Source organism: Cavia porcellus, unplaced genomic scaffold, assembly GCF_034190915.1.
Source record: "Cavia porcellus strain 051 isolate PalLab524CR breed Dunkin Hartley unplaced genomic scaffold, mCavPor4.1 scaffold_17, whole genome shotgun sequence".
Taxonomy (NCBI): domain Eukaryota; kingdom Metazoa; phylum Chordata; class Mammalia; order Rodentia; family Caviidae; genus Cavia; species Cavia porcellus.
This window is the reverse complement of record NW_026947500.1, coordinates 69911003-69934425: the sequence shown is the minus strand read 5'-3', so window position 1 is coordinate 69934425 and position 23423 is coordinate 69911003. Positions and strand designations below refer to the sequence as shown.

Sequence of the window (23423 nt, the reverse complement as noted above, 5' to 3'; positions counted from 1 at the left end):
ATGTTTTGAGACAGAGTCTCACTGTGTAGACCAGGCCGACCTTGAACTCACTGTGTAGCCCAAGCTGGCCTCAAATTCACGCAATCCTCCTGCCTCGGCCTCCTGGGTGCCGGGATTACGGGTGTGTGTGCACACGGTGCTGGATACGTTTCTCTGGGGTGAGGCAAACAGCATATCCTGATTGATTAACAACAAAAGGAGGCGGGGATGAGGCTCAGTGGCCGAACATGTGTGCGTGAGAGAGACAGAGACAGAGACAGAATGACAGAGACAGAGTGACAGAGAGGTGGCCCTCAGCCGCGAGGCGCGTGGACGGGAACTGACCTGAGCCAGCGCGGAGGCCTTATCTGCGCCGAGCTGGGAGGACGGTGTGGCGGTGGCGTCTGGCGTCTGCCTGTCTGGCCTCTGTCCCGGCCGGCCGTCTCCAGCTCCCCCTGCGCCTCCCTCCTGCCTGAGGCTGTTTTTCCCCAGTCATCGCTTGCAGTTGTGAGCATCTTCCTGATGCAACAGGACTTGACTCAGGGCGGTTTAGCCACGGAGGAATTTAGGGGCTGGGTCCCGGGGCTCCTGGCAGAGGCAGCCTTGGGAAACTGCTGGGAACCAGACAGGAACACAAGACGGGAAAAGCCTGGTGTGAATCACAAACCCACGAGCTCCTGCTTTCAACTAATTTTGTTTTTAAGGGATTTGTTTTGTTTTGAGTTTTGTTTTGGAGACAGGGGTTCACTACGTAGCCCAGGCTGGCCTTGAACTCACGGGCGAGCCTCCTGCCTCAGCCTCCCAAGTGCCGGGTGGGCATCGTGATGCTCTCTGCCGTGAAGTCCTGGCGCACCACAGACAGACTCTGTGATCCACTCACACTCGTGTTTGTGGCAGCACAGCTACATCAGCAGTACCTTTGGAGCGTGTGTGTCCACCACAGATGGATGAAAAAAGACAACGTATTTATACACATTGGAGTATTACTTTGCCATAAAAAAGATAGACTCGAGTCATTGGTAGAGAAGTGGCTTCTTCACCACAAGACCATAATGTTATGTGAAATGAATCAGACACACAAGCTTAAATGTCTACAGCTTCTCTTACTGGAGAAACCCAAAATAGAAATAAATCAAAGCACAAAACAGAAGATAGATCATAGCGAACAGGGAGCTAAGATCTCCTGCAAATGAGAAGGGAACCAAGAGACCGAGGAGAAAATAAAGAAGATTTGTTACATCCACGGGCCAGCTCCCCACATCACGCTCTTCACCTACATGCTAATAAAAACAGAAGGTAGCAGGGCACGGTGGCTTGTGCACCCCGTCATGCCAGCACCGGGAGGCTGAGGCAGGAAGATCTCTGTGAGTTCACTGCCAGCCTGAGCTACACAGTGAGGTCCTGTCTCAAACAAAAACTATCCCGAGACCTCCTCATTGACAGAACCCCACACAACCGAAGCCACAGAACAAGGAGCGGGTAGCCACAGGATGAGCTCCTGGGCTTCTGTGGATGTTTATTATTGTTTTAAAACATTGATTGGATTTTTATGAAGCTATAATTCACCATTGATTTGCACACACTGTCTGAGTCCATTTCTGAGGTTCAAGGCCGTTCGTCAGGCTCCCAGCTGTCGCCACTAATCTGCTCTCCTGCAGACTGCACGGGGCGGCTGGGTCCTTGTGTCCGCAGAGTCAACCAACTGCGGCCAGCTGGATGGGGAGGCTGAGGCAGGAACACGGCAGATCTGAGCCCAGCCTGGCTGACTTAGCAACTTAGCGAGAAATCTGCTAAACATTTAGAAAGGGCTGGGGACAGAGCTCGGCGTGAGGGCCATGGGCTCCTCCCAGAGCCACACACAGAGGAAGGAGAAGGCATTCAGTTCTACTGAATATTTATTGTAAATATGGCTCGTAATTCCCGGAAAAACAGCGGCGGACCAGGAAACTGGGCTCTGGGGTGTGACACGGGGAGCCCGGCGCTGATCATCCCTGTGTTCACAGCCCGGGTCACGAGACCCTGCAGTTGATGACGTGAAGTGCGTCCTGTCCTTTGAGGTTTGTGACGACGCCCCTTCCTCCAGGGGGACCCTCTGGCCTGCCCAGACTGGCTCTGGGTCCTGACCGCTAAGGGACAGAGATTTCCACAATGGCAGGTATGGAACAGGCCAGCAGAGTCAGCTGACTGACTTTACGAAGGGACCAGCTGCTGAGTGACTTCGTGAATGCAGTCCTGAGAGTCCCTTGGGCTCACTGCGTTGAGTGGGCAGCAGAGAGCACCTGGGTGGCCGACTGCGGCAGCCAGCACTCTGGGAGGCTGAGGCAGGAGGATCTCCAGTTCCAGCCCAGCTTGAGCAACTTGGCGATTTAGCCAGACTGTGTCTCAGAAACAGAGAATCTGAAAAGAGCTAGGATGGGGCTCAGTGCAAAGGCCCCGGGTCCCCCCACCCCGGGGCTGCTCAGGGCTGGCGAGGATCCCTCCAGGCTCCGTCATCGCGGCTGCACGCGGCTCGGGAGGCAGCTGCAGGCCAGGCAGCGCAGGCTGAAGCGCAGGAGGCCCGGCCAGCGGAAGAGCAGGCGGTGGGCGGTTCGCACGTACAGGCGCCCCGAGGGGTCCAGGGCCTTGAGGGCCATCAGAGGGGCGTAGCGGGCGTTGGTCTGTCTGCGCAGCGGTGGCCGGGCGGCACCGATGACCTTCACGATGGCCTGTGTGGTGTGACGGGCCCTGAGCTCTGGGGCCTCGGGGCCCCCCACCCCGCAGCGTCCCAGGGCCGAGGTCACTCACCCGGGCCACGTCCCCCGGGCTCTGCCCCACGGAGCGGAACAGCTGCGAGGAGGCGGGCAGGTAGAGGTCTCGGAAGTAGCCCAGGGTGTCGGGGTCGGTGCCCGGGAACTCCGCGGTGGACGCCTGAGCCAGGAGCTTTGCCTCGAAGTCGGTGGCCACCGGGCCGGGCTCCACCAGGGAGATGCTGGGGACGGAGCCGGGCACGGTGCCCACCGCTGCCTCAGGGACGGTCGCCCGACTGTCCATCTGCTCCTGCCCCCGCCGCGTCCTAGGCTGGCCACGGACTCACTCGGAGCCCAGACTGACCTCGATCTCAAAGGGGAACCCTCCCGCCTCATCCTCCCCTGTGAGCGGATGGCAGACCTGCAGCATCACCCCCGGCTCTCTCCCCCCTCGACTTCCCCGTCACCACCCGACTCACGAGATGCTGAACTGGAGGAGCTGGATGGCCAGGCTTTCGAAGAACCCCTCCAGGGCAAATTTGGAGGCTGCGTAGACATCGTTGAACACGACGCCTGCATTGGTGGCAGGGAAGAGGGGTTTCTTTGAGGGGGATCAAGGAGGAAAATCCCAGGGGCACGGATGGCAAATTGTGACCTCAGAGTGGCTTACTATCAGACATCAGTAATCGGTCACTGATCTATGTCCTGCTGAGTTTCAGGGTACCAGACCCAGGCATCTCAGGGGGCCTGCCTCTAGGGAGTGTGTGACAGGGAGGAGTTTCAGAAGCAGTTCTGATGGTTCTTTGGGGTTTGGTGGGGACAGCGTTTTGGGGAGGTTGATTCTGGCTTTGTGGGTGTTTGTTGATATCACACAGACCACCACTACCTACTCTTATACTGTGGCAGGCATAGTTAATCTATCCCAGAGCCTTTCCCTTCTGAGCTTCAGAATCCATCTTGGCAGAGCTGTCTGGGCTCACGCACGCGCCCAAGAGACCTGGATCTGTGTGCCATCCTGGCACCCAGGAGGGTCGGACAGGGTGCAGTGGGGAATTCCTAGCAGCAGGTCCCCGGGCCTCACCCTGCAGCCCCATGACGCTGCTGACCACCACGATGTGGCCCCGTCTCCTCCTCTTCATCCCGGGAAGCACTGCTTTGACGAGACGCACGGCCCCGAAGAAGTTGGTGTCGAACACACTCTGCATGGTGGCGATGCTGACTCCCTCCAGGGGCCCTACCAGGCCCACGCCTGCGTTATTCACTGCCAGGGGCGGAGCAGGTTGCCATGGAGGCGCCAGGCTGCCTCAGGTCGCCCCACCCAACCCTGACTTTTGGGAACACACATGGAGTCTTTTTTCTTTTTTTTTTTTTGAGTCAGACTGAACTCTATGAGCTGAGGCAGGTGGGATCCTCCTGCCTCAGCCTCCCGGGTGCTGGGATTACAGGAGGGCACACCAAGCCGGCCACGTGTGGAGCCTTGAGGCTGCTTTCCCAGACTCCAGCATTTGATGGAGGCGCCCGAGGGGGGCCAGGCCGCCCGCAGCAGCTTCCGAGGTAACGCAGGAGCATTCGGCTCCTAATCCAAACTGCATCACCCCGGCGACACCCACCCCTGGGAAGCCGCTGCGGGAGTCTGGTTCCCCGCTGCATCCTGCTCTCCCCCAAGTGACTCACGGAGGCAGTTTCCCGGCCACATATGGTTTTCTGCCTACGCGAGATGCCTCTTCCGTGGGCCCCACCACCCCCGGCAAGCTGACTGCAGTTCCAAGTTCCGGCCAACTGGTCTACCTGACGCCCAGCGCAGAGGCGGCTCAGGCTTTGCCACCTTGGGACCCTAGACACGATGGTGGGGGACCCCCGGGCTTCAGTCTCACCCAGCACATCCACGTCCCCGCCTTGGATGTGGCTCAGACACTGGGCCACCGAGGCATCGTCACACACGTCCAGCTGGGCCACCGTGAGGGTCTTCCCCAGAGCGTCCCCCGCAGCCGCCTCCAGGGCCTCCTTTTTCCCCAGGTCTCTCATAGTGGCCACCACTGGGGACAGAAGCAGAACGGGGTGGACACGGGATCGCTTCCCCTCACATGATTTGTAAATTTAAAAACAAATTTTTGAGCCATGGTCCCACCCTGTAACTTAAGCTGGTCTTGGGTGCACAGTGAGAGCCCGGGCTGGCCTTGAGCTTGTGCCTCCTCCTGCCTCAGCCTCCCGGTGCTGGGATGCCAGCCACGCCCGGCCTGGACTCACTGCCGCGCGCAGCTCACTGTGTCCCTTCTGCCCACCTCTAGGTGTGCGTGCCCACAGCCACTCATATGTACTGAGATTCATGGTGACAGCAGTGAAGGCAGCTCAAATCCCAGCTCCGCCACGTCCAGCCGGTGACCCCGCGTGAGGACCTCTGCACTGCAGGTTCCTCGTTTCTAAAATGGGCAAACTTGGCACCCTGGCGTACACCTCTAATCCTTGCTGCTGTGGGAGGCTGAGGCAGGAGAATCTCAAGGTTTAGGCCCTGTCACCAAAGTGAGAGTTTAAGAAAGGCCTCGGGACGAAGCTCCCTGGGAAAGCTCCGGGTTCAATCTCCAGTTTTGCAAAAGAAGAAAACAAAACAATACAGTGTATCCAAATTTCAGGGGGTTTGGAATGTGATATCACTGTATAGTCCAGGCTGGCTTCCAACCTCTGGCGATCCTCCTGCCTCGGCCTACCTTAGCAGTTTGGACCCTCGACCCATCTGCCCAAAGACAGGGACACGGCTGGCTCTGCACGCTGGTGCTCAGACCTCCACCGCCCCAGCTGTGGTGTTTCTGGGACAGAGGGCAGAGGGCTGCAGAAACGGGCCTTCCAACTGGGGCGACCTCTGGTCCCGGCAGCCTCCTGTTGAGTAACAACCAACCCTTTGCCACCAAGCCGGCTCCGGGTCAGAGGTTCTCCTGGCTGGGGGCGCGGTTTGCAGGATGCACGTAGAGGCCCCCTAAGCCCAAGGTCAGCAGGGTAAGAGGCTTAACTGCAGCCGTAATCCGGGCCGAGGCGGGTGTGAGAGGCAGCGGGCGATTCCTCCACCCCGGACGCCCGCAGCAAACCTCAGCGAAGTCTTCCCCGACCAGCGCTTCTAGAAGTGACCTCTCCCCCAGGCTGGCCTCGAGCTCGAGGTGACCCTCCTGCCTCGGCCTCCCAGGGCTGGATCCCAAGGCTGGCTCAGGGATTTTTGTTTTCCTCCGAGCCAAGCAATGTACCACCGCGCTGCGCCCCAGCCCTGAGATTTTTCTGCCTTTTCTTCCCAGGGGGGTCCCCAGCACCTGGAGCTCACAGTCTGCACCCAGTGCGGGGTGAGGGGGGACGCAGAAGGAGAGAGGCCAGGGCGCTTCCTCAGGGCTCCCGGTTCTCCCCGGCCCTGGGGGGCAGCTGGCGGGGAAGGGACAGCAGAGGGGGCTGGGCCGGGGTCCCTGCCATTTTGGGGTGGGGGGCCTTTACCCTGGTAGCGCTGCTTGGGGTCCCGAGCCAGCTGCACGGCGAGCTCCAGGCCGAGCCCGGAGGAGCAGCCCGAGATCAGCACCGTCCTCCTCGGGGTGGCCATGCTGATCCTGAGCCTGGGCACGTGACCTCGGCCAGGGAAGGCGCCGACACCCCTCCCCACGCCAGCCCTCCTGGGCGCCTCCACGCCCTCCTGAGTCCCTCCCCGGGCAGGCTTGGGGCGCAGGGACCCTGGGGTGTGACCTGAGCAGCTGGCTGGGGGGGACCCCTGAAGCCCTCTGCCCCCCACCCCTTCAGCTGTCCTGCGTTTCTTCCTGGGGTTTGGGGGTGCTGCTCGGTGGGTGGTTTAGCTTGCTCAGGGCCCTGGGTTCCAGCCCAGCTCTGCAGAACACAAAACAAAAGAAAAACAACAGCTAAACTTTCAGCCAGGCATAGTCGTGCGTGGCCATCATCCCAGCACTCGGGAGGCTGAGGCGGGAGGGTCTCTGCGAGACAGAGCAGGCAGGCGAGAACTTCAAGTCTGGGTTGAAAGCTCAGGGCTGCACGTTCTTGGGAAAGGAGGTTGGGTCACTTGGAGGTGTGCTGGCTGCTCCCCGCCACTGTGGGAGCCCCCCTGGCTTCCTGGGGCCGGCTGGGGCCCCTCCCCTCCTCTCCAGGGACACAGGGACTCTTTGTCTGAGCAGCAGGCTGGGGCAGGGCGCGGCCTGGTCTCCCCGCTTGCTCCCCACACCGCAGCTCAGGGCCGGGGACACGCCCGTGGCCGGCACCTCGCTGCCTGTCTGAGCTCGTCCAGGGCCCGGGGAGCGGCTCCTGAACCCAGGGACCTCCCCGTGCTGGGGGCTCCCGGCAGGATGAGGGGTCCTGGGCTTCTCCCCAGGAGCAGTTCTAATCCACCTGTCCCCTCTTTGATGGGAAGGGGTGAAGATTTGGAGTTGGGGTACCCCGCAGTGAGGGAAATAAGAGTTAGCAACACAGATTGGACCCTTTATGTGAGGATTAAGAATCTGGGGGGGGACCTAGACACGGTGGCGTGTATTTATAATTCCTGCATTCGGGAGGCTGAGGCAGGAGGATCGCCATGAGTTCAAGGCCAGCCTAGTTTTCAGAGTGAGTTCAGGACCAAAGTGTACTATGGACCGAGCCCGCCTCAAGCAAACACAAAGGAAAAAAGAAGAAAACCTGGCTCGGACTCTGTGGTCACAATTCGGGAGTGGCACCAGGTCACCCGGGCTGGGTCGAAGGACGGAAGCTCAGGGCACAGCTAGAAACCCATTTAGGAGCCTGCAGCGAGGCTTGGCCTAAGGATCGAGGGCAGGGAAGGTGGCCGGGAGGTGACGGTGACGTGGGGACCTCTCTTTTGGGAGCCCCGAGGGGCGTCCCGTAAAGCTCGCTTCCCACCTGGCTCCAGCCCCTGGATGCAGGCTGACTATTTTGCTTTAGTATGTTTTGGATTTTGGTTATTTTTGAGACAGAATCTCACTCTGTAGCCCAGACCGACCTCCGGCTGGCAGAGATCGTCCTGCCTCAGCCTCCCGAGAGCTGGGATCACAGGTGGGCGCCACCACCCCAGAGGAGCCCGGAGGTATAAGGGGAGCTAAGTGCTCCCCCCGGGGCCTGTGGGAGGAAGGGGTTCAGGGGGGGCCCGGACCCCCATTCTAGGGCGGGATGGGGAGCCCTCCTGGTTAGACCGACAGGCTGCGAGTGGCCCAGCCCCGGGCAGGCTCTGCCCCGCCGGCCAATCGGCGCGCGGCACGGCCTTCCCGCCCCGTCCAGCTGCCGGCGGCCCCCCTTCCCGGGCTGGCCGGGCCCCAGAGCAGGGCGCGGCCGGGCGGGGCTCGGTCATTCTGCGCCGCTGCCCGCTGCAGCCGGCCGCCCCTGCGCCGCGCTGTGGAGCCGCGAGTCGCCGCGCCCCGCAACCGCCCTGTGCGGTGGCCCGGGTTGCAGACCGGCCCGCCGGATGGGGAGCTGCCGGGGCCTGCGCCAGCCTCGGGCCGGCCTCTGCCTGCTGCTGGCCGCCCTGCAGCTGCTGCCCAGGACGCAGGCCGGTGAGCCGGGAGGGCGGGCCCAGGTCGTGGGGCTCAGGACCCTGCGAGACCCCAAGATGGGAGGGTGGGGGTGGGGCTTGCAACGTGGGGGGCTCACTGTCCCTCTCTGGCCAGTTTGGGGGTGTGACAGCCGGCGGGGGGGGGTGTCCTGGGGAACACGGCTGCTCCCCGGCTCTGGCATGAGGAGGGGTGTGCGCGGCCCAGGGCGGACTCTGTGTGTGCTGGGAGGTGGGGTGCAGACGCGGGGGGCCGGGGAGGTGGGGCGCTGGGATGTGAGCACCACGTACCGGGCTGAGCTGCTCCGAAATGAATTTCCGGGCGGGGTGGCGCACGCCTGTCATTTCGGCGCTCAGGAGGCCGAGGCAGGAGGATCGCTGTGAGTTCCGGGCCAGCCTGAGCTGCCCAGCAACATCCAAACCAGCCAGACAGAAAAAGAGAGTGAACGCTGGCTGGTTCCGCGGGCCTCACCAGCCTCCTGAACTCCTGGGCAGCTTTAGTGTGTGCAGTGTGGGGATTTGAACCCAGACGTCAGTATGCTCTATCACGGAGCGACAGCCCGAGCCCCGCGGATGATTCTGAACGATGCGGTCACAGATGCGAGTCACAGACGCGATTGCGGTAGCTCAGTGTCGGGGCGCACGCCCGTCACCCCAGCCCGCAGGAGGCTGAGGCAGGAGGATCTCCGTGAGCTCAAAGTCAGCTTGAACTCAGAGCCAGCCCGCGTCTCAGAGGACAAAAAACCCGCGCACTGTGTGCATTTCGGGGTGACGCCGTGTGGACAGGAATTGTGATTGTGGGGTGCACATTATTGCCCGGGAATAGTGACTGAGCCTGCGGTTGCTGTTGAGCAGGGGTGGGTGTGGGGGACCACAGGGGGGCCCACAGCTCCCTTGGGATCCCCCAGCCGCTCCCCCTCCCTTCCCCTCCCCCCGCCCCCCCGGGGCTCCCCAGAGCCGGTCAGCACCGCGGACAGCGCCTCGGGAGGGCGCGGCGGGGCGGGGTGAGGGGCGGGGGCGGCGGGGTGCGGCAGCTGCTCCCCTCCGGGCTGGCCGCGGAGCCGGGGTGTTTTTCCCCAGCACTTTCTCAGGGGCCCCCCAGGGGTCCCGGGGGCCGCGGCTCGGGTGACTCAGCGCTGACGCACGCCCAGCTGCGCGCCTCTGGCCCTGCGCCCGGCCGCGCCCCGCAGGGTCGGGGTGAGGGGCGCCCCGAGGTTGGGGCGCACTGATCCGCGGTGGGGAACGCGCAGAGCGGCTCTGACCTTGGGAGCCCCGGGCTGGGCGGGGCCGGGTCCCACAGCCCGAGCTGCGGCCTCGGGGTACAGCCCCGGGGACCCCGGGAATGCGCGCCCCGCGGCCTGACCCGCTCCCCCCGCGGCCGGGGCTCGCACGAGCTCCCCTGGCATCGGCGCCAGCGTGGTCACCGCGGCCACTCGCCCGCTGGCCCGGCCGACTGGGTCACTCCGTCCCGGGAGCTGGGCAGGAGCAGCCTCCCTGTCACAGCCCCCCGGAAAGCGTGGGGGTGACAGCTCCAGGCCCGGCACGCGGGAGGCGGCACCCGCGATGGCACCTAATCCGGTCATCGCGGGCGGGTGTTTGCACACATTGGATGTCTCCCCAGAAATGCCAGGCCTGGCGCAGTGGCACACGCCTGTCATCCCAGCACTCGGGAGGCTGAGGCAGGAGGATCTTTGTGAGCTCAAGGCCAGCCTGAGCTGCACAGCAAGACCCTGCCTCCAAACAAGAAAAAAGTGACACGCTGTCTCGTGGCTGAGGCAGGAGGGTCACCTGGAGTTTGAGGCCAGCTTGGGCCACTTAGTGAGTTCAAACCCAGGATGAGCTACAATTTGAAAACCTCCAAAACCAAAAAAGTAGCCAGCGGTGGTGCTCACGCCTGTAATGAATTCCAGCACTTGGGAGGCTGAGGCAGGAGGATTGCTGTATGGGCAGGACCAGCCTGGACTACACAGCGAGACCCTGTGCAAAAAAACCAACCAACCAACCAAACAAACAAACAAACAGCCCCCCAATAATTCTCTGGCCCACTCAGCTCCCACTCATGCAGTCACACCGCACCGCACACCTGTGGGCCCCGCCACGTCCCTGCCCGGCTCCCGGGGCCTTGACCAGCACAGGCCAGCGAGCACGCATGCGGGGGCAGCGGGGCTGGGTCCCCACAGACTCCGGCCCCCCCGTCCTGCAGCCGGGGCTCAATGCTCCTTGTGTGCGTCCCTGTCACGAGGCCAGCCATGGAAAGAAAGGGTGGTCAGTTTCCAAAAGGTCACTGCAGGGGGGCACACACTGAAGAGGCGTCCCTGGAGTAGAGGCCAGCTCTGGGGACCCGATGTGCACAGGCCGGGGAGACCCCTTCCCTGCCTGGGAAGCTGCGGGGAGGGAGATTGCGGGCCGGACACGCTGCGGAGGTCAGTGTTCCCTGGGGCTTGGCCTGGAGAGGGACAGCTGGGACCAGTGTCCCGCAGGGAGTGGCCTTGTGGTCAGCTGGGCCTGGGAGCCGGATCTCAGCCCCAGGGGGTGGTAACCCAAGTCCTGTTAATGACTTCAGAGATGGAGACACAGGACAGGCGATCAGAGACAGGCGGGGGGGGGGGGACACAGAGAGAGACAGAAACACAGAGAGAGACAGAGACACAGAGAGAGACAGAGACACAGAGACACAGAGAGAGACAGAGACAGAGAGACGAGGAGAGAGATAGAGGCAGAGAGAGACAGACAGAAAGATGGAGAGAGACAGAGAGAGACACGGGGCGGGAGAAACAGCCAAGCACCAGGTGACAGGCGGCCAGTGAGCCACGGTTGCTTGATTGGCTGACTGACTGACAATTGGACCGGACAGCAGGAGGGGCTTCCTCCAGGCTGCCACCCTGAGTCCAGCCCCTCCTGTTCCCAGGGTGAAGTCACAGCAGACTCAGGGAAGGCCGCTCTTGCCAAGAGGCTGGTCAGGGGGTCAGTGGGGCGGGCGGCCGGGGGGCAGGGGAGCCCTGCCTGGCCATGTGGTTCCACTTAGTGCTGGCCAGGCTGCCTGGGCTGGGGCGGGGCCGAAGGCCTGGATTAGGCCTGGGCTGGGCCAGGCTGGCCTCGTTACTGAGGGGAGAAGGGGACAGAGTGGAGGGGGGCGCAGGTGCTCAGAAAGAGGTGATCCGAGCGGACACCGGGGGGAGAGAGCCTGGGCGCTACAGGTCAGATGGGGGAGCCTGGGAAAGGCTGGAGCTTGGGGGCCACGGAAAGGAGAAGCTAGTAGCCGGGGTGGGGGAGACCCGAGTGTGAACAGTCAAAAGGGAGAGGTCGTGGGTTAGGGCCAAGGGACAGCGTCCATCAGCAGGTGGACGGACACCCAATGCATGGGGGTCTGCGTGGTGGAGTATTACTTGGCCGTGAAGAAGGACAGACTCAGGACTCAAGATAGCAATGAAAAGTGAGAGAAGACAGACAGACAGAGGAAACAGGGAGACAGATGTTCTCACAGGGGAGGGCACCGCTGGACAGAGGGACGGGCCGAGAGAGGGTTAAAGGGGGGAGCGAAAAAAAGAGGGAGGAGGAGGAGGTGTTGGAGCCGCTCCCCCAGGAGCTCGGTACACAGAGTGATAAAAATTACAAACTGGGGGGAAGGAAAGCGCGGTCAGAGGGGACGCGGCCGGGGGAGGGTCTCAGAGACGGGCCGAGGTCAGAGGAGGGTTCGGGGAGCAGCGTGCAGGACCCCCTTTCCACGCGGCTTTTCGCTGGAAGGGGCTCGGGGGGCGGGCAGGGAGGGGGCCCTGGGGAGCCCTTGCGGGGGAGTTGGGGCGAAGGGACCGGCCGGCTCCGGGGCTCCGGCCAGGAAGCGCTGACTCATCCCAGAACTAGGTCAGGTTTTCTTCACCAAAACCCAACTGTGCGTTATGTGGGGGGAGCCCCAGCAGGAGCCAAGGGACGGAGGGGCCGGACAGCTGCAGGGGGACACGGCAGGGCCGCCTGTCCACCTTTCCCTTCTTCCTGAGCCATAAACACACTGGGGGGCAGGACAGGGCCCCCCAGCCCGGGACACCACGTGGGGTCCTGGCTTCTTCTCACCGCCCCTGCCGCTCTCTGCAGGAGACCCCGTGGATGTCCTCGAGGTCCTGGGCGTGCGTGGGGGCCACGCGGGGCTCCCCGAGGGGCCTGGCTTGTGTCCCCAGCGGGCTCCCGAGGGTGACCGGGCATTCAGAGTGGGCAAGGCCAGCGCGCCCGGCGCCCCCACGTGGGAGCTCTTCCCAGGTGAGGGGTGTCGGGGCAGGGTGTCCCCAGGGAGGGCGCGTGGGACCTTCGGGTCACCTGAGCTGGCCGATGGCCTCTGTCCAACCAGATGGACACTTTCCTGTCAACTTCTCGGTGCTGGCCACCCTGCGGGCCCAGCCGGCCGACCGCTCCGTCCTCCTGTCCGTCTATGACGAGACGGGCACCCGGCAGCTGGCACTGGCGCTGGCACCCACCCCGGGGCTCCTGGGTGCCACCTTCGGGCCCCCGCCCCAGCAGCCCGGCCTCGCGGATGGCAGGTGAGTGGCGCGGCGGGGGTGGACACGGGCGCCTCCAGGGTGACCGCAAACACGCGCACGGGGACCGTTTCTCGGCAGGTGGCATCGCCTGGCGGTCAGCGTGGACGGTGACACGGTGACGCTGGTGGCCGACTGTGAGCCTCGGCCTGCCGGGTCCAGCCGGGGACCTCGGTCGGTCAGCACGGCCGGCCTGACCATGCTGGGCACTCTGGACCCCGAGGAGGAGGCCTTCAAGGTAGGAGGAGGCACGCGGTGGCCGTTCACCTGGCCACAGGGCGCGTGGTGGTCTGCGCCTCTGCCCTGCGGTGGCCCGCTGCCGGCCGCTGTCTGGGGTCAGCGGTGTCGTCCCCGGCCGTGCTGAGGGCCACAGTGAGCGGCCGCCTGGCCTGCCCTCCTGTCCTGGGCCGCACCCTGCAAGGGCACCGGGCACGGGCGGGACACACGCGGGTGTCACCTGCGGGTGCTCTGGGCGCGGGAAACCGAGCCAGGAGCCGGGGTGGGGGCCGTGCCCGGGCGGGCTGGGTCCGGTCAGCCTGGGTGCCCGCCCTGTGCCCGCTGCAGGGAGACGTCCAGCAGCTGCTCATCAGTCCCGACCCCCGGGCCGCCTTCCGGGCCTGTGACGGGCTCCTACCCGGCTGTGACACCCCGAGCCCCACACCCGCGGGGGTGAGTGCCACCCCTCGTCCTGCGCCAGCCGGTCCAGGGCTAGGGGCCGCCCGGAGCTGACCGGTGTCCTCTTCGCAGCCCCCGCAGGGTGACCCCGAGAGTCCTCCTCCTCCGCGACGCAAGGGCAAAGGTCAAGGCAAGAAAAAAGGCCGGGGTCGCAAGGGGAGAGGCAGGAAGCGCAAGAGCGGGGGACCCCCGGCCCCCAGCCCCGCCCCCGGGGCCCCGGGCAGCCAGGTACCCCTCCGGCCACCCCCCAACCTGCCTCTGTGCCTGTCTGTGCTCTGACCCCGGAGTTCTGACCTCTGCCACACTGCTGGGGCGGGGTTTGGTCTTACGAGAGGCTCCGCATCTGTGCACCCCAATTCTGGTGCTGGAGGCTTAGAAAGAGATGTCCCCCCAATGAGCACCTGTTATTAGGGTTCCTGATGACACTCACCCGGCTAAGGTGAATGCTGAAGGCTTCCTAGGTTAGCGTTTCACTGACCGGGGTTCATTGATTGACTTTCGTGGTTTATTCTTGGGTGGGGGGAGCCCTAACTTGGGGACGTTGTTGGGACCCCATGGTGGGAACTGCCGCTTAGAGGGAGTCCCTGAGGGAGGCATTAATCGAGGTCGATATTGGGGTGTCCCGGGGGGCCCCTCGTTGGAGGAGTGCTTTTTAGGGGCTCATAGTTTGGGGGAAGTCCCTGATTGAGGAGTAGCTGATTGGCCCCCCCCCCCCCCGGGCAGGCCCCTGCATGCAGGAATAGCTGGTTGAGGCCACGGGGAAACCGTTAATGGGGTGCACCAGTTCCGGGCCCCGGGTTGCAGGAGCAGCTGGGGTCGTTTGCTGTGGGGTCACCAGCTGGTGGCCCTGGGCACGGCCGCGGCTGGGCGGGTGGCGGGGTGCGCGGTCTCTCTGGCCCAAAGCTGGGTGCCCTGGGCCGCCCCGCCCCCGCGCCCTGACCCAGTTCCCGCGCAGCTGCCGGCCCGGGGCGGGTCTGGCCCTCGGCCTCGGGGCTCCAGCCTGGCCGGCCCCGCTCCTCGCCGCGCCGCACACGCCCCCTGCCGGCCGGCCAGCGCCCCGCTGTACCTCCCGGGCCTGCGCCAGCGCCGGGCTCCTACGCTACCCGCCTCGCCCTCCCTGCCGGACCCAGGCCCGATTCTACTTCTGCGCCCGCTCCAGGCCACCACCTTCGCCCCCCAGCCCGGGTCGCCGGTTCCGAACCCACCTGCGACTCCCACGCTTGCGACTCCCACGACCGTAGCCCTGGCCTCCCCAGTGACCTGGGCAGTGACTCTTGGCCAGGACGGCGCCTCCCCAGAGGTCCGGAGCCGGGGCGCGGGTGGGGGGTTTGGAGGGGAGGCGGGCGGGGGACGAGAGGGACAGACTGACTGTCGCTGTGTCCCAGGAGGCGCCAGAATCTCAAGATGGAACCCGGCTCAGTCTCCAGGACACGGACGCCGCCGGGGAGGAGGAGGAGGAGAGCGAAGGAGGGGGCTCCACTATCGACCCCAAATTCCGGGCAGCAGAACAACCTTTCCAGACTGAGTTCCAGATCTTCCCCGTGAGTCCGGGGGGCTGCAGGTGGCGCCGGGCAGGGGCAGCTTTTCATTATTATTATTATTATTATTTGGGGTACCGAGGATCGAACTCAGGACCTTGCGCTTTCCAGGCAGGCGCTTATACCGCTGAGCTGAACCCTCGGTCCCTATTATTATTATTTTGAATCAGGGTCTCATAAAGCCGCTAAGATGCCCAGGCTGGGCTTGAACTTGCGATCCTCCTGCCTCAGCCTCTCAGGGTGCTGGGGTGACAGGCGAGCGCCCCTGTGTCTGGTTTGTCGTTTTCTCCCTGGACTCTGTGTTGCCTCAAGCCCAGCGCAGCTGACAGATGCTTGGCGGGCGCTAAGCCAAGGGGTTGCGTGGGTGGTGTAGAAGCTAGGGGCTGGAACTTTCTCTGACCGGAGCTCTCACCGTGGGCAGTAGGGGGAGCCAGAGAGGCCGCAGGGCAGCCTATACTTGGAAAATTCTGGGTGCCGCTTGCGTGCCGAGCTCTGTTTTCGTTTTGTTTCGCTTTTTATGGCGACAGTGTCTCGCTCGGTAGGTCAGGCTGGTCCTCGGAATCACGCGGAGCGACCCTCCTGCCTCGGCCTCCGGGTGTCGGGATGACAGGCGCGAGCCGCCGCACCCGCTTGCCAAGCTCTGCTTTACATTCACCCCTCTTCCCGGGGACTCTGAGACCTGGTGGTCACGGGGGGGGGGCTCATTCTGACGCCCCGCTGAGGCCCTCCAGCGCCCCACCTTTCCTGGCGGGGGGAGGGCCAGGAGGGGGCGCAGTGCAGGCCTGGGCTCCGGCCCTCACCTCTCTCCCCCTTCCAGGGTGCTGCAGAGAAGGGGGCGAAGGGGGAACCCGCAGTCATTGAACAGGTGAGGAGGGGCAGGGCTGGGGGGGGCCTTCTCCGGAGCAGGGGTCACACGCCTGTTTCTCACTAGGGCTGGAAGTTTGAGGGGCCTCCAGGAGCCCGGGGACCCCCGGTGAGTGTCAGACTTAGGTTCTGGTTTTGGTTTTTGAGGCGTGGTGTCGCCCTGCGGCCCAGGCGCAGCGATCCTCCTGCCTCAGCCTCCCCAGGGCTGGGGTGACGGGCGCGCCACCAAGCCCCTTCTTTTCCAGTTGGGGTGCGTGTGAGCCCCTGGGGTGAGAGCCCCCCTGGTCACCCGGGAGCCTTTGCCCCTCCGGGGGTAATGAGTGTGGGTGCAGAGTTGGGGCGAAGGGGTCCGTGTGCAGTGTGGGGGCGGGGAGGTCAGGGTGGGGTGAGTCGGGGTCACAAAGCTCTGTGTCTCCCGTGACTGCTGTTTCTCTGTCCCCAACAGGGGGTGGCTGGGCCCCTGGGCCCCCCGGGGCCCCCAGGATTCCCAGGGGACCGCGGTCCACCGGTAAGAGGCTCCCTGGGGTGGCCCCTGGCTGGGGGTGCGGGGTGGGGACCCCACAGGGGCTGGGGGACCCCGGCAGCCCCCCCTCAGGCGTCGGCCATCTGTCCACCACGTCCCTGACCCCCGTCTCCCCCCGCACCCCGACTTCGCCCCTCTGGTCCCCATCTCCCACCTGCACCCCCCTCAGGGTCCCGCCGGCCGCCCCGGAATCCCGGGCATGGACGGAGTCCGCGGGGTCCCCGGCACGGTGCTGCTGATGCCGGTGAGGAGCCGGCCGAGGGGAGCCGGGGGCGGGTGTGGGGGGCGCTGTCCCGGAGGCCACCTCACCCCGGCCCCCCCAGTTCCACTCCGCAGGCAGCTCCCTGAAGGGCCCCCCAGTGTCCTTCCAGCAGGCCCAGGCCCAGGCGGTGCTGCAGCAGGCGCAGGTGAGGCGGGCGCGGCTTCCCAGGGGTGCCGGGGGACCCGAGCCAGCTCCCCAGCAAACCCCGGGAATGGGGGAAGGGCGAATGCCGGCATGGAACCGTGTGCCGGCGCGTCCTGACATCCCGGTGTGGGGGTGAGGCTGAGGCAGGAGGGTCCCCGGTGCGACTCCCCCAGTGGGGGGACCCTGGCTCCAAACGGAAAATGACACAGAGGGCCGGGGCGCAGCTCAGGGGGCACAGTCCTGGGTTCGCCCTGCGTTCAACACACACACACGCACATGCACACGCACACACTGTACACACACACGCACACACATATTGTACACACACAAACATTGTACACACACATGCACACCACACTTTGTACATACACGCACACACATTGTACACGCACACACAATTCCAGGGCATGAACTGCGCAGGGCGGCGGGGACAGTTGAACCTTGGCCGTGCTTGGGGTTTGGGGGTCCTCATGGGGGTCTTGAGGTTCTGTCCCCCGCTGTCTCCCCAGCTCTCCATGAAGGGCCCCCCTGGCCCGGTGGGGCTCACTGGGCGACCAGGGCCCGAGGTGAGTAAGGAGCCTGCCTGGAAGAGGGGGTGCCTGAGACCGAGGGTCACCCCTGACCGTGTCTGTCCCCTTACCCCTCCTCCTCCCCAAGGGTCTCCCCGGATACCCCGGTCTGAAAGGAGAAGCCGGAGAAATGGGGCCGCAGGTGAGAGTGGGGGCGGGGACAGAAGGGACGGGGCTTCCCAGGGGCGTGGGCAGGGGCAGGGCCGGAGAGCGGAGCTGGGCGGCCGCGCGGTGGCCTGGCGTGGGCAGCGGTCTCCCCCTTTCATGATTCTGTCCTTTCTCTCTTGCTCTGGCTGCAGGGTCCCCGGGGGCTGCAGGGACCTCCCGGGCCTCCTGGCAGAGAGGGGAAAAGGGTGAGTAGCCCGCGGTGCCCGGGACACCTCCGGTGCCATCTCCCGGGGACACAGGCGCCCCGTGTCTGTAGCCGCACAACGCATGACAGCTAAAGTCTGGAGGCGGCCTGGTGTCCACGGGCAGGAGGGCAGCGCTTGTGAAAGAGACGCCCAGCTGTGGGACACAGCAGGCCACACGGGAGGCCGAGGCGGGAGGATGGCAAGTTTGAGGCCAGCCTGGGTGGCCAAGGGCGAGTTTTTGTTTGTTTTGTTGGGGTTTTTTTTGAGACAGGCTCTCTCTCCGCGTAGCCCAGGCTGGCCACAAGCTAGCAGTGACCGTCCTGCCTCAGCCTCCCAGGTGCTGGGAGGACAGGCCTGCGCCACCGAGCCCGGCACTTTAGCAAGATTCTGTCTCAAAGTTAAACTCTAAAGGCCGGGCGTCACTCGGGGCGAAGGCTGCTCCTGGATTCAGTCCTCAGCAGCGCGTGGCTCTGGGTTCGAGACGCCTTGGTGGGTCGGTGACAGGTGTGGCCGAGTCTCCTGGGTTTTTTTCCTTGACTCCCACCCTGTCCTCCAGGGCCGCTCTGGAGCAGACGGGGCTCGGGGGCTCCCCGGAGACACAGGACCCAAGGTGGGCGCAGGGCCGGGGCTGGGCGGGGCGGCCGGCAGGGTCTCGGGCTCAGCCCAGCAGGTGTCTCTTCGGACAGGGCGACCGGGGCTTCGACGGCCTCCCAGGGCTGCCCGGAGAGAAGGGCCAGAGGGTGAGTGTGCGCCCGCCCGTCTCCTCTGGGGTCCCCCCCTCGGGTTTCATCTCCACGCTGACTGCCTGTCTGTCTGTCCCTCCTCCAGGGTGACTTCGGCCCCGTGGGGCAACCCGGTCCCCCAGGAGAGGATGGTGGCAAAGTAAGTGTGGAGGGAGCTTGGGGGTGAGGACGGGCCTGGAAAGAAGGCTGGAAGCTGGGCGTGGTGGGTGACGAGCTAAGCTCATCATCCGACCCTGAGGGAGGCTGAGGCAGGCAGGTCTCCAGCCTAACCCCAAGGGGACCGTTTAATGAGATGCTACTGCACCATAAAAGATACAAACAGGGCTGGGGCTGGAGCTCAATTCGGAGTCCCCCGTTCAATCCCCGGTACCCTGACAAAAAGTGGAACCCAAAGAAAAAGGGGGTCCACGAATCAGCCTCGGGAGCCCAGTTCAGGATGGGAGTGGAATCCAGGGAAATATCACAAAGCCCTGAGGTGCCCTGGAAGGAGCTGCCTGGCTGAGGTGGGGTCCCTGAAGGGTCGGGCCCCCACAAATAGTGCTACCTTCCCACAGGGAGCAGAGGGGCCCCCCGGGCCCACCGGCCAGGCTGGGGAGCCGGTGAGTATGGCCCCTGAGCCCCCTGCTTGGGGTGGGGGACGTGGGGACCCCACAGAGGTGATACTGGGGTCATATGTCTCCTTCCCCGCAGGGCCCCCGAGGTCTGATCGGCCCCCGAGGCTCCCCCGGCCCCCTGGGACGCCCGGTGAGGATGCCACTTGCTGTGTGTCCCCTTCTGGCTGTCTGTGTGTCCACCTTGCTGTCCAGCAGCTCTGTCCGCTCGCCTTCCTGCCTGTACCTCTGGCTGTCTCCTCCGGCGACCCTGGCTGGCCCCACCTAATGTCACCTCCTGTCCTCCCCAGGGCGTTACCGGCAGTGATGGGGCGCCTGGAGCCAAAGGCAACGTGGTAGGTGTGCCTCATCCAAGGCCTGGTGCTCCCCGCCCTCCGGTCTGTGATTCAGTTTACTATCATCATTATTATTGACAGCGCCTGGGTCCTGCCCCCAAGCTCCATCTCCAACTCTTGCTATATTTTTACTTTGACGCCAGCTAAGTTGCCCAGGCTGGGCTATAACTTGGGACCCTCCCGCCTCGGCCTCCCAGAGTGCTGGGATCACAGGCAGGCAGACCTCACCCACTCCCCGGCCGTCACCTCCTCCGGCCCTTGACACAGTGACCTCGTCCAGCTTCACCGACCCCCTGCTTTCTCTGCAGGGTCCACCTGGAGAGCCAGGGCCGCCCGGACAGCAGGGAAACCACGGGGCCCAGGTTGGCGCCGTCTTTCTGTTGATGGGGCGACATTAAGCCCCAGCCCCTCCCCGCCTCACCCCTGCCCGGGACTCACGGCCTCCCCCTCCCCCCTCCCCCCTGCTCTGCTTCCTCCAGGGAATCCCGGGACCCCAGGGACCCATCGGCACCCCCGGGGAGAAGGTGAGCAGCCCCGGCACCTCTCCCTCAGCACCCCGCTGTGTCACCAGCAAAAACTTGGAGCCAGGGCCCTGGCTGGCCGTCAGCCAGCCCAGAGGGACAGAGTGGCTTTGTGGGGAGGCCGGACACGGGCGCCCACGCGGCCGATGGCACAAGGGGACATTGTGAGCACGGAGGCCCGGGACGCTCTCACAGACGGCCCCCTGGGCGACCCCCTTGTGCTCCGTCGGCCAGCTGCGGTTCCCGTCCCCGCATGCTGCTGTGCGTCACCAAGTCTGGCTGCGGTCCCTGGACTTTAGGTCTTCACCAGAAGCCATCTGTGTCTGTCCCAGGCTGGGGGGGCTCAGGCCGCGGTCAGGGGCTCGGGACGGTCACTGCACTGGGAAGGCCAGCGGAGGAGCAGGACGGCCGCTCACCGCATGCGTGGCAGAGGCAGAGAGAGACAGAGACAGCCCAGGGGAAGCCAGCGGGCCGGAGGGGTCCCCAGGTGCAGCCACGGCCACTTCCTGTGACCACCGCCTTTGTGGAGCACCCCCTCTGCAAGCACGAGACTTTGGGGACACTTATTTGATTTTGCCTTTTTGAGACAGGGTCTCTCTATGCAGTCCAGGCTGGCCTTGGGCTCACTCTGTAGCCAGGCTGGTCTCGAACTCACAACGATCCTCCTGCCTCAGCCTCCCGAGTGCTGGGCTCACAGTGGCAGCCCCAGCAGATGTCCCACGCTGAGCTGTTTGGTTGTGTGTGTGGGGAGCTGGGATGGGGTCCAGGACTGTGCACAAGCTAAGCGGGGGCGCGACCACTGAACCCCACAGCACTCCTGTCACCTGCCGGAGAGGAGCAAGGTTTCTGTGGGCCAGAGAGGGCAGGAGAGCTCCTCGGGGACACACAGCCCGTCAGGGTGGGCTGAGACGGGCAGATGTCCTGAGCGAGGGACCCCCACGGCCCTGAGACCCCTTTCCCTGTCTGTCTGCTTTCAGGGGCCCCCCGGAAACCCGGGCATCCCGGGCCCCCCAGGAGCTGACGGCCCTCTGGTGAGAGCCGGGAGCTGTGGCGTGGAGAAGGGGGGCTGGCTTGGGGACCCGGCAGGGGAGGTCGGTGGCTGGTGACTCTCCTGTTTGTGCTTTAGGGTCACCCAGGCCCCGAGGGCCCCACGGGAGAGAAAGGGGCCCAGGTGAGTAACAGAGGAGGCCGCAGGGACACTGACAGGGCTGCGGGGTCCCAGAGGGGACAGCGGAGCGGCCCTGACCTTCTCTTCCTGCAGGGGCCCCCAGGCTCAGCAGGGCCCCCGGGCTACCCCGGACCCCGCGGTGTGAAGGTAGGTGACCCTGGGAGCCCGCAGGGCAGGGAGCCATCTTTGCCAGAAACACAGGTGGGGAGCCGGGTGGTGGCACACACTTCTCATGCCAGCACTGGGGAGGCTGAGGCAGGAGGGTCACTCGTTCCAGCCCTGCCCGGACGACTTAGTGAGATGCTGTCTCAAAATGAAAAAGATTAAAACAGGCAGGGGACCTAGCGGCACGGAAGTCCCTGGTTCAGTCCCTGGGACTGCACACAAAAATGCGACCCCTAACCGTAAGCTTAGAGAACAACCATGGCGTGTCTAAGCTTGGTGCGTGGTTTCAGGCCCCCTGGGAGGGGTGGACTTCTTGTCCCCTGCCGGACCGGGCCTTGCTGAAGCTGGCATTGTGGCCAATCTAGTGCCAGGGTAGCCGAGGCCGGAGGACAGCGGTAGCCAGGACCGCAGTGATTCCCTGGCGGCCCGTCAGTTCGCCACGTTGCCGAGCACATATTTACTTGGTGGCCTGAGCTTGTGAGGGGGACCCCGTCCCCTGTGAGCTGCGCTGGGGGCACCGTACTGTGGCCCACGGTCCTCTGGGGACAGTCGGGACGAGGACCAAACCTAGAATGCTTGTCGAGCAGGGAAAGAGAGTTTTATTCTTTATTCTCTGAGCTTCACTATGCAGCCCCCGCTGGCCGCAGACTGGTTGGCGACCCTCCTGCCTCAGCCTCCTGATGCTGGGTGTAGACCACCGTACTCAGCTCCTGAGAGCTTCTTAAAACTTGATCTTTCAGGGTACCTCAGGCCATCGAGGCCTCCAAGGAGAAAAAGGGGAGACGGTGAGTGAGGAGGGGACCCCGGGCGGGCGGGAGGGAGCCCGCCGTGGCGCCTGGCTCCGTCTCTTCCCTGACCTCTGCCGTTTCCTCTCGCCCAGGGAGTGGACGGCTTCCCTGGCTTCAAGGGCGATATGGGCCCCAAAGGCGACTGGGTGAGGAGAGCCGAGGAAGGGGGTTCTGGGGGAGTCCCGAGGGAGCCAGCAAGGGGTGAGCGTGGGAGGCAGGGGCCGAGACGGAGGCCCGTCTATTCCAGGGCCAGCCAGGACCTCCCGGAGCCCGCGGAGAGGACGGTCCCGAGGGGCTGAAGGGACCCGAGGGGCTGCCAGGCGAGGAGGGGTCCCCGGGCGCAGCCGGCGAGAAGGTGAGTCTGCTGTGGTCAGCTGCCCGCAGCCGGGCCTCTGTCCCCCGAAGGCTAGGCTGGCACCCCCTCTGAGCTGCACCCCAGCCCCGCGGGGCAGCCCCAGGCCCCGGTTTCCTTTCCGGCTCTGCACCCAACCCGGGGGCCCGAGAGCCGTCCTGATGGCCTGATTGGCACTGGGGACGGATCTGCACCCTCTGCCCGGAGCAGAGTTTGAGGCAGCGGCTCCCCAAGTGACCAAATGGTCCAGGCTGGGCTCAGACTTGTGACCCTCCTGCTTCAGCCTCCCAGAGTGCTGGGACCAGAGGCTGTGACCCCACGCCCAGGGCGACAGGCGCTTTATAAACCAGGGAAGTGGTGTTTGCAGCGGTCAAAGAATTTCCCAGGACGCGTCCCCGTGCAAGCGGGGCCAGGATTTGAATGCGGTTTCTTGATAGTCAGTGCACAGCCAGCCGCCTTCATCCTGACCTTTCCCCTCTGACCTCTGTCCCCTACTCCCCCGCAGGGCAATCTTGGGGTACCCGGTCTCCCAGGATACCCAGGCCGCCCGGGGCCTAAGGTAAGAAGCCGGAGAGCTGGGGCGAGTGCAGGAGGGCCTGGGGCGCTGGCTGAGGGCTGAGAGGTGGCCTGTCCAGCTCTTGGGTCACTTGAGAGAGTGTGAAATATGGGGTTTGGCATCAGATGTGTGCCCAAGGGCCCCTTGTTAGGACAGTGTGATTTTGAGTGTTGGCTCCTGTTGAGAAAGGGCGTTGCTGTGTGGCCAGGCTGGCCTGGAGCTCACAGCGATCCTCCTGCCTCAGCCTCCCGAGTGCGGGGTGACGGGTGTGCCCCACCACACCCGGCCAAAATACTGGGCACATTTCGCCAGGGTTTTGATGGATACACAGGAGATTTATCTTTCTGTTTAAACCACACCCAAGTGACCTCATGGGTCATATCACTGGCCGTGTACAGTAGATCAGGGATTTCAAGCCATCTGGAGACGAACCTGAGTGCGAAACTATTCCAAATATGCTTCTCTTCCCCTCTCAGCCGCCCTGGCTGACCTGCCTGCAGCCACTTGGACGGC

The 23423-nt window shown here is 64.4% G+C and overlaps 2 protein-coding genes across 6 annotated transcripts in view; one reads left to right on the top strand and one right to left on the bottom strand.

The window, feature by feature from the left end:
• Window positions 1–1452: 1452 nt before the first annotated feature.
• Window positions 1453–6291, bottom strand: Rdh8 (retinol dehydrogenase 8). Of its 3 annotated transcripts, none has more exons than XM_003460855.4 (6): window positions 6177–6291; window positions 4580–4741; window positions 3787–3966; window positions 3185–3278; window positions 2764–2947; window positions 1453–2684 (listed from the first exon to the last, which is right to left on the bottom strand). In XM_003460855.4, exons 1-6 carry the CDS (start codon window positions 6277–6279, stop codon window positions 2469–2471), a joined length of 939 nt encoding a protein of 312 aa, XP_003460903.2. In that variant the 5' UTR covers window positions 6280–6291; the 3' UTR covers window positions 1453–2468. The 3 variants fall into 3 exon arrangements, with proteins under 3 accessions (XP_003460903.2, XP_063084696.1, XP_063084695.1); XM_063228626.1 differs by adding an exon at window positions 5411–5579 and having other exon boundaries at window positions 1453–2947; window positions 6177–6286; XM_063228625.1 differs by having other exon boundaries at window positions 1453–2947.
• Window positions 6292–8015: 1724 nt separating this feature from the next.
• Col5a3 (collagen type V alpha 3 chain) overlaps window positions 8016–23423 on the top strand; it is a 33452-nt gene continuing 18044 nt past the window's right edge. For 2 of the 3 annotated variants that reach the window (XM_063228624.1, XM_063228622.1), the window contains exons 1-31: window positions 8016–8221; window positions 12307–12468; window positions 12557–12746; window positions 12825–12981; window positions 13308–13412; window positions 13491–13646; window positions 14578–14718; window positions 14804–14959; window positions 15774–15821; window positions 15888–15929; window positions 16266–16328; window positions 16513–16587; window positions 16667–16750; window positions 17259–17315; window positions 17407–17460; window positions 17618–17671; window positions 18228–18281; window positions 18358–18411; window positions 18500–18553; window positions 18969–19013; window positions 19105–19158; window positions 19316–19360; window positions 19669–19722; window positions 19840–19884; window positions 20859–20912; window positions 21008–21052; window positions 21143–21196; window positions 21955–21999; window positions 22095–22148; window positions 22250–22357; window positions 22860–22913. In XM_063228624.1, coding sequence (XP_063084694.1) covers window positions 8134–8221; window positions 12307–12468; window positions 12557–12746; window positions 12825–12981; window positions 13308–13412; window positions 13491–13646; window positions 14578–14718; window positions 14804–14959; window positions 15774–15821; window positions 15888–15929; window positions 16266–16328; window positions 16513–16587; window positions 16667–16750; window positions 17259–17315; window positions 17407–17460; window positions 17618–17671; window positions 18228–18281; window positions 18358–18411; window positions 18500–18553; window positions 18969–19013; window positions 19105–19158; window positions 19316–19360; window positions 19669–19722; window positions 19840–19884; window positions 20859–20912; window positions 21008–21052; window positions 21143–21196; window positions 21955–21999; window positions 22095–22148; window positions 22250–22357; window positions 22860–22913 — 2451 coding nt within the window. In that variant the 5' untranslated portion in view covers window positions 8016–8133. Of the gene's footprint in view, window positions 8222–10496; window positions 10641–12306; window positions 12469–12556; window positions 12747–12824; window positions 12982–13307; window positions 13413–13490; window positions 13647–14577; window positions 14719–14803; window positions 14960–15773; window positions 15822–15887; window positions 15930–16265; window positions 16329–16512; window positions 16588–16666; window positions 16751–17258; window positions 17316–17406; window positions 17461–17617; window positions 17672–18227; window positions 18282–18357; window positions 18412–18499; window positions 18554–18968; window positions 19014–19104; window positions 19159–19315; window positions 19361–19668; window positions 19723–19839; window positions 19885–20858; window positions 20913–21007; window positions 21053–21142; window positions 21197–21954; window positions 22000–22094; window positions 22149–22249; window positions 22358–22859; window positions 22914–23423 lie in introns of those variants that run through there. The other variant, XM_063228623.1, reaches the window with a different exon arrangement.